This window comes from Zosterops lateralis (assembly GCF_965231275.1).
Source record: "Zosterops lateralis genome assembly, chromosome: 18".
NCBI classification, from domain to species: domain Eukaryota; kingdom Metazoa; phylum Chordata; class Aves; order Passeriformes; family Zosteropidae; genus Zosterops; species Zosterops lateralis.
Genome location: NC_139778.1, coordinates 1,654,905 through 1,666,848, shown reverse-complemented (window position 1 = coordinate 1,666,848; position 11,944 = coordinate 1,654,905). Strand labels below are relative to the sequence as shown.

The 11,944-nt window shown below is 55.7% G+C and overlaps 1 protein-coding gene across 2 annotated transcripts; it reads left to right on the top strand.

Moving 5' to 3' along the window:
* Positions 1-135: 135 nt before the first annotated feature.
* Positions 136-11,501, top strand: SPATA20 (spermatogenesis associated 20). Of its 2 annotated transcripts, none has more exons than XM_083874437.1 (16): positions 136-204; positions 1,070-1,207; positions 1,295-1,359; positions 1,720-1,874; positions 2,088-2,231; positions 2,480-2,681; positions 2,780-2,910; positions 3,004-3,108; positions 3,600-3,674; positions 3,869-4,081; positions 4,224-4,416; positions 5,117-5,285; positions 5,682-5,890; positions 6,001-6,200; positions 6,315-6,395; positions 10,051-11,501. In XM_083874437.1, exons 1-16 carry the CDS (start codon positions 173-175, stop codon positions 10,219-10,221), a joined length of 2,283 nt encoding a protein of 760 aa, XP_083730563.1. In that variant the 5' UTR covers positions 136-172; the 3' UTR covers positions 10,222-11,501. The 2 variants fall into 2 exon arrangements, with proteins under 2 accessions (XP_083730563.1, XP_083730564.1); XM_083874438.1 differs by having other exon boundaries at positions 163-204; positions 1,015-1,207.
* Positions 11,502-11,944: the final 443 nt, after the last annotated feature.

Here is an 11,944-nt window from a genome sequence, read left to right as displayed (position 1 = left end):
CTCAGGGGCGGGGCCTGGAGGGGCGGGGTCTCTGTGGAGGCGGGGCTTAATCTCAGGGGCGGGGCCGGGGCAGTGACGGAGGAGGCGGTGGCACCGGGGGCGTGACCAGCTAGGGGGCGTGGCCAGGGAGGGGGCGTGGCCTGGAGCGGGGCGGCCCTCAGGAGGCACCGCCATGTTGTCGGCGTCGCTGCGCTGCGCCCGCAGGTACCGGAGGGGCGGGCGGTGCGGGTCCGGCCCTGGGCGTCCCGCCAGCCCCGCGAATCCTCCCCGCACCTCTCCTGTGTTCTCGCTACAGCGTCCGCGTCCCCTGAATTCTGCAACGCACTGTACCCCTCCCTCTGCATCTCTAGATTCTCCATGCACCTTCCTGAGTTCTTCCTATAGCCTGTCCGCACCCATACACTTCTCCTGCCTCCCCTTCTGCCTCCCCCATCATCCTCTCCATATCCCTTTGCATCCCCCTGTGTCCTCCCTAAATCTTCTCGTACTACCGCAGCCCCTGCACCACTTTACATACTCTGTACCCCTGCTCTGCACCCCTTTCCCAGCTCCTGCATCCCGGCCCTGCATCCCCATCCCCAAACCTGCATCTGCCCGGTTTTTTATCTGTCTCCCTGGTCCCCTCCTGCTCCTCACTCCCCTCACCACAGAGCTGTGCCCCCCCTGCCCGCAGCCACCCCACGGCAGGGAGTTTTCCTCTCTGAGGGGATGTCCTCTCAAAGGACACGCAGGTCAAGTCCCACAGATGCTGCTGCTGTATTTACAGCTGTTGGGTGTGCCCCCAAAGTGCCAAACTGGGGAACAACCTCCCCTGAGCCTCCAGTGAGTGGGAAGGACTTTTAAGTCCTGGGTGGGATTGAGGTGGACTGAGCCCCAGCAGAGCTGCCCAGGGCTGGGGCTGAGGATGGTTCCCTCGGCGTGGGGAGTGAATAGTGGGAGCAGCACCCTGTCCTGGGGCACGGCAGGGCCTGGGGTGGTGGTGCTGATGCTCTGGTCTGTCATGGCTCTGTGCAGAGGCTGAGCTGTGTTGTGGTGAGCAGGAAACCCCTGAGCCTGTTTGGTGTCACAGGCACACGTTTCTGACGGGGCTCGCAGCCATGGCCACGGTGGGGACACCCGGCCCCCCCGGCGTCCCTGCTCACACCAACCGCCTGATTAACGAGAAGTCCCCGTACCTGCTGCAGCACGCCCACAACCCCGTGGATTGGTAAGAGCAATGGGGAGCCTTTCCCTCTCCACCTCCTCCTCTCCTTGTGCCCATGGGGCTGAAGGACTCTTGTCTTCCCCCCCACAGGTACCCTTGGGGTCAGGAAGCCTTTGATAAAGCAAAGACAGAAAACAAGCTGATATTCCTGTCAGGTAACCAGAAACAAGACATGTTTCATGTCTCTGTGTGTTGGTCAGTAGACGATCAGATAAGCTGAGCTGCATCCTGAGCTGGTGTGTGAGTAGGCATGTAGGTCTGCATGACCACCAAGCAAGAGCAGACCATGTGCTGGAGTAGCTCTCTGAAAATGGGCTACATGCAGGACCAGAGTCCTTGGCCAGTGTTTAGGAGCAAGAGCTGGAAAGTTCAGGAGACTTTTCTCCTCCATCTCTTGTCCAGGGAGGCAGCAGCTGTTGCCCATAGCAAGGGTCCCATCTCTGAGTGTTCTTCCCATGACGTGTTTCCTGCTCCCTGCAAAGGACCATTCCTCACCCACCTGAGCTTGTTTGCAGTTGGCTACTCCACCTGCCACTGGTGCCATGTCATGGAGGAGGAGTCCTTCAAGAGCAAGGAGATCGGGGAGATCATGAATGAGCACTTTGTATGCATCAAAGTGGATCGTGAGGAGCGGCCAGATGTGGACAAAGTGTACATGACCTTTGTGCAGGTGAGGGAGGCATGGGATTGGAGGCTTTGACTGACTCCCTTAGGGTGTTGTTCATTGTCATGTTTCTCAGGCAAGCATAACCAGTATATGGGGTGGTCTGGTCACAAGGGAGGACAGAAGCACACATCTGTCTTTGAGGCTCTTGGATGTGCTGGAAGGCACAGAGCAGGTGCCTCTTGCGTGACCTTGGCACACGTGTGTTTTGTTTTTCAGGCCACCAGTGGTGGAGGTGGTTGGCCCATGAGTGTCTGGCTGACCCCAGACCTCAAGCCCTTTGCTGGGGGGACGTATTTCCCTCCCGAGGATGGAATTCATCGTGTTGGTTTTCGGACTGTGCTGCTCCGGATCGCAGAGCAGGTGCGGGGCAGGAATGGTGTAGCAGGCAGGGCTGAACCAAAGGGGGCACAGGGAAATTGGTCTGGGCTTGAAGGGTGGCTGAGTTAGGAGATTCAGTTGTGAGGAATAGTAGCCCAGAGAACAAACCAGAGCTCTGACTTGGTTAGAAGTGGGTTTGAGCTGATTTTGGGTGCCTGATCAGGAACTGGAGGTGTTGGTTTGAACTGGTGCAAGGCAAGAAGGACTGTCTTTTTCCCCTTGCATCTTAGTGGAAGGAGAACAAAGATGCCCTGTTGGAGAGCAGCCAGAGGATTCTGGAAGCATTGCGACACACATCAGAGATCCGTGTGCAGGGCCAGGAGTCACCCCCACCAGCCAAAGAGGTGATGGATACCTGTTTCTATCAGCTCTCCAGATCCTATGATGAGGACTATGGTGGCTTTTCCAAATCTCCCAAATTTCCCACCCCAGGTCAGTCTGGTCTCTATTACTGAGACCTGCTGTGAGGCAGACAGCACTGTGGGGGCAGAGCCCACCCCACAGCCTCCCATTTTCTCCCTGTGTTTCAGTGAATTTGAATTTTCTGTTCATGTACTGGGCCCTGCACCGAACAACTCCGGAGGGTGCCCGGGCCCTGCAGATGGCTCTGCACACCCTCAAGATGATGGCCCATGGGGGCATCCATGACCACATTGGTCAGGTAGGAGTAAATCTTTGGGGGTAAGCCCCTGTCATGCCCAGGAGATGTGGGGTAGAGATGTGGGGTAGAGATGTCTTCGTATGGTCTCTGCAGGGGTTTCACCGCTACTCCACTGACCAGCACTGGCATGTCCCACACTTTGAGAAGATGCTCTACGACCAGGGGCAGCTGGCAGCCATGTACAGCAGAGCCTTCCAGGTACAGCTCTGACATCCCTGTGTGGCTCCCTCTCTTGCAGGCTGCAAGGACTGGCCTGGTTTGGGGAGCAGCTTCAAAGCCTATTCTCCAAGATACTCCCCATCCATGGGCATGGAGCAATACAATGCTTCCTGCATGTTCTGTTGTTTATCCAGAAGTGCTGCATAGACTCGTGACAGTGTAGTCCCAGGGCTTTGAGCATAAATGGGGAGGAAACAGCCTTTGAGCTGGTCTTCACAAGTCAGCAACCAATGCTGCTGCCTCTAACTTCGGTGTAACTCCAGCATTGCTCTCCACTGCCCTTCGTAGATGTGCAATATTCACTGATAGTAGATTTCCATTCAAGGTCTTACTCTGAATCCATCCCTCATTTAAAGTCCTTGGACTTTCTTTGCCAACTCTTCAAATTGAAATCTCTCACCGTATCTTGCTGTGTCTCTTGCTCCCTCTCTGCCCATGTAACACTGATGTCCACCTTGTGTCTTCCACAGATCTCTGGTGATGAATTCTTTGCTGATGTTGTCCGAGACATTCTACTCTATGTCTCACGGGACCTGAGTGACCAGGTAGGCTCTTCCCTGAGCTGAGCCACAGGGAGCCATTTCCCTGCCCTGGGATGTGGCTTGGGGCTGTTTTTCCCTCATGGCTGAGCTCTGTCTGGATGAGGCTCATTAGCCAGGCTGCTAGCCATGCAGTGATGGGGAGCTGGCTGAAAGTGCTGTCCTTGAGCTGGAGGGTCTCTCTGTTGTGTTTTTCCCAGGCAGGAGGTTTCTATAGTGCAGAAGATGCAGATTCCTACCCAACCACCACATCCAGAGAGAAGCGAGAAGGAGCCTTCTGTGTGTGGACAGCCGAGGAGCTCCGGGCTCTCCTCCCTGACCCTGTCCAGGGGGCCACAGAGGGGACAACACTGGCAGATGTCTTCATGCACCACTACGGAGTGGAAGAGGCTGGCAACGTGGACCCCATGAAGGTGAAGGAGAGCAAGGACTTGCCAGGGGCACTGGAGCATGGCATCCATAGGCATGAGGGGATGGCAGAGCAGCCCCAAAACACTCAGAGTCCAACACCTCCCAAGCTCAATGGCATTCCTGTGTGTCTCCCTCTCCTTTCAGGACCCCCATCAGGAGCTGAAGGGAAAGAACGTCCTGATTTCCCGCTGCTCCCCGGAGCTGACGGCAGCGTGGTTCGGGCTGGAGCCGGCCGGGCTGAGTGCCCTGCTGCAGGAATGCCGGCACAGACTCTCCTCAGCCCGGGCACAGCGGCCACGCCCACACCTGGACACCAAGATGCTGGCAGCATGGAATGGTGAGAGGAGGCCCTGCTCTGGCGGCACACGCCTTGGCTGGACCCCCACCAAGGCCTGGAGAGCTCCCACAAAGGCAGTGGGTAGGCTGAGATCAGGGGCTGTGTGGAAGCAGCTCCGCACCTGCAAGCCTTGGGAGTGTCAGGTTACTGTTCTGGGTTTATTTCCCTCCCCAGCTGCCAGCAGAGAGCAGCAAAACTCTTCCCCTGTCTCAGTCCAGCTCCTCTGGCTGGACTGTGGGGAAGGGGTCTGAGTAGGGGACCCAGGACCCTGGTGGGTACAGGGCCCATCCCTACTGCTGCCTGGGTGAGGGTTCACAGCACTATGTCTGTCTGTCTGGAGGGTCCTGCCTCAGGGAATAACTGCAAGATGCCAGGCTCTGTTCCTAGCAGTAAATTCCTGGGTGTTTGGGTCTGGAACTGGCATGGGCTGGAGTTATCCTACAAACTGGAATAGTCTTGAGCCCTGTGTCTGCCCACAAGTGAGGACTCAGCTCCTGCTGGCCTTACAGTACTCTGCCTGTCTCTGGTAACAGCAAGTGACTTCATTAGTGATTGGAACCAGGCAGAAGAGCTGAGACCTGACGTGCTGGCATCAGGGAGAATGAGCTTCACACTGAGCATCTTTCAAAGGACTGACAGTCACTCTGTCACCAGTTCCGTGTGCCCCCCCTGACCTGTCCTGCTGTCTCTGCCTCTGCAGGGCTGATGATCTCAGGCTTTGCCCAGGCTGGGGCTGCCCTGGACGAGCAGGAATATGTGAGCAGGGCTGCACAGGCAGCTGCCTTCCTGAGGACACACCTCTTTGACCCCGACAGTGGGAGGCTGCTGCGGAGCTGCTACCGGGGCAAGGACAACTCAGTGGAGCAGAGGTGAGTGTCAGAGATCCACAGACTTGACTGGCCACCTGCAGGTGCTGCCCAGACCCCCAGCAGTCCCTGTCCTCTCTTCCAGGCAGGACTAAACTGAGAGGGAGGGAGGATGTTTTGTATAGAGCTCCGGTGCAGTTCAGGAGGGATTAGTGTCCCACAGCCAATGAGGAGGAATTGAGGTCAAAATCTTTCCCATTCCTCATCTTTCATGCTGGCAAGTGTCCTCCCCTGCCTTCTCCTCCTGTACAGAACCCTAGGGCTGAGTTGTGTGATGGCCATTGCTTTGCTTGGTGGCATCTCCTTGGGTAGCAGAGACCAGGCTTTGCTGGGTTGGAGAACATTTCCAACCTGCTCAGTTTAGAGATTCTGATTTTCCTTCCCTGTCTGCCACTGCAGCACTGTGCCCATCCAGGGCTTCCTGGAGGACTATGTCTTTGTCATCCAGGCACTCTTTGACCTCTATGAAGCCTCGCTGGACCAGGGCTGGCTGGAGTGGGCCCTTCATCTCCAGCACATGCAAGACAAGCTCTTCTGGGACCCTAAAGGCTTTGCTTATTTCTGCACTGAGGCTGGCGATCCCTCCCTGCTCCTGCGTCTCAAAGATGGTGAGCTCAGGGACTTTGCCACGTGTTCTGTGGATTGTGGGGTGGGAGGACAGGGCTGGTGGCAGATGGTAGTGAGGCACTGGGTTGATGGTTTATGTTATCCTTTGCAGACCAAGATGGAGCAGAGCCCACCCCTAACTCTGTCAGTGTCACAAACCTGCTCCGAGCAGCTTGTTATTCCGGTCATATGGACTGGGTGGAAAAAGCTGGGAAGATCTTGTCTGCCTTCTCAGAAAGGCTGCAGAAGATCCCAATAATCCTCCCAGAGATGGTCCGGGCCACGGCTCTCTTCCATCACACCCTCAAACAGGTATGGGCTGGGGCTCAGTGTCCCCTGCAGGACCTGCTGTAGGAAGTGGTAATGGCATGGGTGCAGTCACAGCTCTGTTTTCTCTCTCCTGCCACCCACTCTCCCCCTGGACAGGTTGTTGTTTGTGGGGACCCCCAAGGAGAAGATACCAAAGAGATGCTGCGCTGCGTCCGCTCTGTCTTCAGCCCAAACAAGGTAGAGGTGCCCCTCCTGCCAGCCCTTCCCTGGTCTCTGCTCCCTTCACTGCTGGTGCTTCATCCTTTCTCCCAGTTCAGCTATTGCACCCATCCCCCTCTGTTCTGCCTCTCTTCTGGGAAACATCCTGTCCTTTTCATATCTGAGCACAGCCAGCAGGGCCACAGCTGAGCCCTGCACCCCTCTCCCTGCACAGATCACGGGCAGCCCAGCCCAGAAGTGGCTGCAGCAGTGGTTATTATTGCTGCTGGCTGTTTACACTGCTCTCACCCTGAGCCCAGTGCTTTCCCAAGGGGAATCCTTTCATTCCAGTGTGGATGTGTCATGCCCAGTGTGGATGTGTCATGTCCTGTGCAGACCCGGTTAGTGTCTGGGTCACCTACTGCCTGGAGACACCTTCACATCCTTGAAAGTAATGAGGCAGTACCTCACTCCAATTCTGGGTAACACCAGCTGGGAGAGGCTGGCTTTTCCCAAAGCTTTTCTCCCGTTCAGCAGCTGTTGCTGTCTACTGGGGTTCCTGCCTGGTTCTGCTTGTCCCTGTCCCTGCTTTGAGATGTATCAGTGCATCCCACAGAGGGGCTGGAGTTGTTGGCTGCACCTGGAGCTGGCAGGGAAGGGCAGCACAGCAGCTGGTGCCCATCAGCTTTGGTGGGCAGTGTCCCTGCCTTGGGGATGATGGCTTTGACCTCGGCAAAGCTGTGGAGCTGAGGGAAATAGGACTGGGCTGCAAGTGAAGGGGCTTGGTGTTTGGATTGGATTCATCCCTGGCCATTGGGTCCTGGTGCCAGGGACTGGCATGTTCAATCTCAGTATGTGGGAAGCTGAGGCCAAAGCACCACTTTGCCTCTGTAACCTCAGCTAGGATGAGCTGGGGAGGGCTGAGCTTTCAGCACAGGATCCTCTGCTCTGTCCTTTCATTAGCTCAGCCCACAGGAGTGTAGCCCCTGACTCTCTGCCTGTGTGCCCAGCAATGTTTAATGCAGCATTGGAGGAGGAGGGACACATTCCCAGGGGCAGGAGTGGGGCACATGGGGCACACAGCTCTCTGTCCTTGCTCTGCCAGCACCGTTGTTCCTCACAGGTCCCTGTTTTGTGTGTGGGGCCTCTGTCCCCACACTTGTCCTCTGTCCCTTTGAAGGGTTGCACTGGATGAGGAATGGGAGCCCAGCACTGTTAATAACCCTTTGCCCACAGCTAGTTCAACCCTTGGTCCCCTGTGCCCCCACCAGCAGTTTTGGGGTCTTGAGCAGAACAAATAGCACAGTCCTGTCTTCTTATTCCCTGCAGTCTGGCTTCCTCCTGCAAAGCTGGGAACAAGCCTTGGCTGGTCAGGATGCTCCTTCCCCAGGGGAGGATCTCTCTCCCTCAAGCTTTTGCATTCTTTGGGGAAGAGAGGAAGATGAGGGCTGGGTGTTCTGGGTGGATATTTCCATGGGGGAGTGAAGCCATCGTCATGCCTGCCAGGGCTGCTGTGCTTCAAGGGGCATGTGAGGGGCTTCACCTGGGGGCTGGCAGCAGGCAGGGTGGCAGTCTAGCTCTGTTTGCCCCTTGTGTGTTCCTCATGTGGCAATGATGAGATAGAGCCAAATCCAATTTGGGTTTGTTTCTTGGAATTGTGGCAGGAGGGGAAAGCTGTCCCCGAGAAGAGTACAGCCCTGTGGACACATAACTCCCTTTCCCCAAGCATGTGTGTGCAGGAGTGGGTAGGAGCATGATCTCTGGCAGTAGCAATGGTTCCTCACCTTGCAGAGGTGATGGGAGAATGGAGGAGAACCCCACTTCTCAGAGGGTTGCACTGCATTTAGGAGCAGCCCACTGCCTCCCAACAGCCATCCCTCTTTCCGTGCTGCATCACACAGACATGAGCGTGCTGCTGTTCCCACCTGCCTCCATCTCCCTCCAGCTGCTCCTCAGATTTCCTTCCCTGCCTTGGGAAGCTTCCCTCAGCAGAGCAGCCCTGGGTCACCTGCTCCAGGGACGTGGCTGGTTTGGGAATTGCCTTTGCCAAGGAGTTGGGGGAACATCTCTGTGTCCCCTGTGCCCCCACTCCCTTCGTGCTCGCAGGGTGCTGGGGGCCAGGCTTGCGTGCAGGAACACAATTAATTAGGTCTTTCCAGTAATTAATTCCTTACAAACCTCACCCTGAAATCCTTGCTGTAACCAGATGCTGATGATAAAATTGCACTGAGGTTGTGATTTTAAATGACCCTAGGTCTGGAGTAGCCCTTTGCTGCAGGCAGCTCTGTGGGGATGCATGTAGGGGTGATGCTGATAGCTGTTCCTGTGGGTGTCCTGATGCTGAGGGAAGAAAGGGTTGGATCCCTGCTCTGGGGCTGGATCCCAGCTCCTGGTATACATCCCTGCCCTATTAATGGTCTTTAGGGTAATTATGAAGGATCCCATTATCTTCTCAGCTGCAGAGCGCTCTACTGCCGCTCGCCTTCATCCTGGCCCCATGAGAGGACCTTGGGGAGCTTGTGAGAAAAATGAATAATGAATTTCAGATTGGACATGAATTGGTAATTAATCACTCCTGGAATTAATTCCAGACAAAGGCGAAGGGGGAGGAGACTGGGGGAAGCAGGAGGCAGGCAGGGAGACAGGCTGAGCCAGAGCTGGGTCAAGCAGATGTGGAGTGATGGAGGATAGTACAGGACTGCAGCAGCCACTATCCAGGGCAGGGACTGAGGGATGTGGTGCCCCCCTGGGGACACAAGGGTGTGGGCAACCCCTGCCAGGCATGAGTGGGGCTGTGTGGATGTCTCTGGATGCCAGTGCTGGGTCTTCTGCTGGCTCTGGTGTAGAGGGTGCTGTGTGCCAGGTGAGCGGTGCCATGGTGGGAGATGTGTGTGCTGTGAGAGGCAGCATTTGGTGTCAGCATCCCTTGGTGGCCTTGGCATGAGTAACAGGGACATGTTGTGAGTCTGTCCGTGCTCAGCAGACACATGCAGGGCTGGGATTGGGGCGGGCAAGGGAGAGCTGTGTGTTCCAGCAGCAGGATGTTCCCTCTGTGCCTTGGGAAGGGACAGCCTTTTGCTCACCCTTTGCATCTGTGTCGGCATGAGGCTGGCTGCCAGCTCCTGGCCTTTTTCCTGATTAGCCTGCAAGCCCTGAGGCTTTAACAAACATTTTCTCTTTCAGAAAAGCTAATTATCCTGGCAGCCCAGTCATCACCTCTGGCTGATGCTGCTGTGTCAGCTGGGAGAGCCCCTGATCCGCTGCTCATTGCTGCCTGAATTTTTTGGGAAGCATGGGGAGGGCAGGAGGAATGGGGCTGCAGGTGGGATGAGGCAATGCTGCAGTTGTTTCTGGGGCTTTTCCTGGGCTGGACAGGTGTCCCCAAGGAGCTGGCTAGGCTGGGATGTGCTGATCCCTGTGCTTCATCCTGTCTGCCAAGTGTCTGGTGTGGTTAAGGGAGGCAAAGCTGCGACATCTCCATCGTGCTTCTTCCTGCACTGGCATTGTAGGGATGTGACCAGTGTGGGACTCTGGCAGAGGGCTGCAGTGGGTCCCTTCAGCTCCCCGTCCCCTCCCCGTTTTGGGAGGGTGTGTGGAGGGACACTGCCAGCCCTCAGCCCTGTCAGTGGGGCAGGGAGGACCAGCTGGCTGGGGCCAGCTGTCCTCCCTCATTCTCAGCTCCTTCTCTGGGCAGGTGCTGATGGTCGCAGATGGAGACAGCTCTGGGTTCCTGTACCGCCAGCTGCCTTTCCTTGCATCCCTGGAGAGGAAGGATGGGAAAGCCACTGCCTATGTCTGCAGCAACTTCACCTGCTCCCTGCCTGTCACCTCTGTCCAGGAGCTGCGTGAGAAGCTCAGCCCATGAGCCCCTCAGTCCTGCTGCCTGCAGGAAGGCAAGAGGGGAACAGACTGGCTTGTGAACCCCATAACAGAGCTGCCCTGAGCACCATCCCAGATGGTTCCTAGCAGTGCAGTGGGGCTGTGCCCTTCCCCACCTGCAGCACTGTTGCTCCACCAGTGTCTCAGCACGACTGACTGTGATTCTGGGTACTGTTTTTGGTATGGCCAGGAGAGCACCTATGGAGGAGCATCTCCTGCCCCTGTATGCACGCTTGCTTCTCATCTCTCCTTGCTGAGGAAAAGGAAAAAAAATTAAATATAAATCCCAGTGTTAATGGAGAAATCAGATGGGAAAACTGTTAGGGTTCCTATAGCAACCCAGGGTAACACTGTGAAATGCACCTGGATGACTTGGGAGTCAAGTGCTCTTAAAAGTGTTACTGGCTACGACAGCTGTGGTATTTTTCCATTACAGAGGAGATTGTAACATACATTAACTTAATATATAGTGCATGAAAAAACCCTGCTGATTACAACTGATGGAAAGTTTGTTCTCCCTTTCCTCCCCTCCTTCCCTCCTTGTCCTCCCTGCTTCCAAATGGGGGAGTACCAGGTTTTCAGCATCCCTCTGACATCCTGTGCTCCCCTACCATGGCACCTCACATCCAAACTGGCCAGGTACCATCATCTGGTAACAAAATGGCACTGTCCACTGGCTTTCTAGCAGGTTGTGCCAGGATTTGGGAGTAACTAGCCAGAAGAAATGCCTTTGAAGTCAAATTGGAATTTTGCACTTCGTCTGAGTGCTTTCTATGCTTGTGGAAGAGGAGGGGTTTTGTTTTCTCTCCTCTCTTGGTTTTAAAAGCCTGAAGTGTTTCTGCCAATCCAGCTGAAAATTGCTGGTTTGGCAGATGGCTGCCTGCTTTGCTCTGGTTTTTTTTTTTTTTTTTTTTTTTTTTTAAACTTGGCATCTCTGCTGTGAGGATTGATTTGACACCTGTCCTGAGGAGTGCTCAGAGCGAGTTGGTTTGTGTCTGCCAGGAGAGCAGGGCTGGTGCTGAGTGGGGAAGCCCACATAGATGCTGCACTGGCAGCTGTCCCTGGGGTGCCACGGGACTGGGGTGACATGCTGAGCCCATTTTGGTGCCCACCAGCCCCTTTTGGCACAGACACAGGGTCCTTTCCTTGTGTGCCGTGTTGTTTGTTGATGTCTCTGTGCTCACCACCCAGGCAGAGCTGTGCTGTGAACCTGTCAGGATGAATTGGCCTCACCTCTCAGTAAAATAAAACCAAACAGAATGAGAAGTTCTTTGTGATGAATTACTGTTGTTGTGGCACCTCTGTCCTCCCAGGGCCTTTGCCTTGCTGCTGTCACTGGCTGCTGGTGGCCATGTCCTGTGCTTCCATCCTCTGCCTGTCCCTGGAGCCACCCCTGGGCTTTGTGGCCTTATCAGGGGGTGGCTTTTCTGGAGTTCTACTGCAGCTCCCCTTCAGGACCCCTTGGCCAGGCTCAGTGCTGGGGCACCCAGGGGTGCTGCTCCTCACCTGTGGCTATGGTGGTTAAACCCTCCCAGTGGTGCTTCCTGTCCTTTGCTGTCATCCCTTTCCTGTCACCAGACATCCGATTTCATGGTAGATGCTGTTTTGCTAAAAGTGTTGTTTTCTGGGGCAGTTAGCAGGAGACAGGGCTGGTGGGTGCTGCCCAGGCTCTCAGGAGGATGATGGAGTGGGATCTCCAGGCTCAGAGG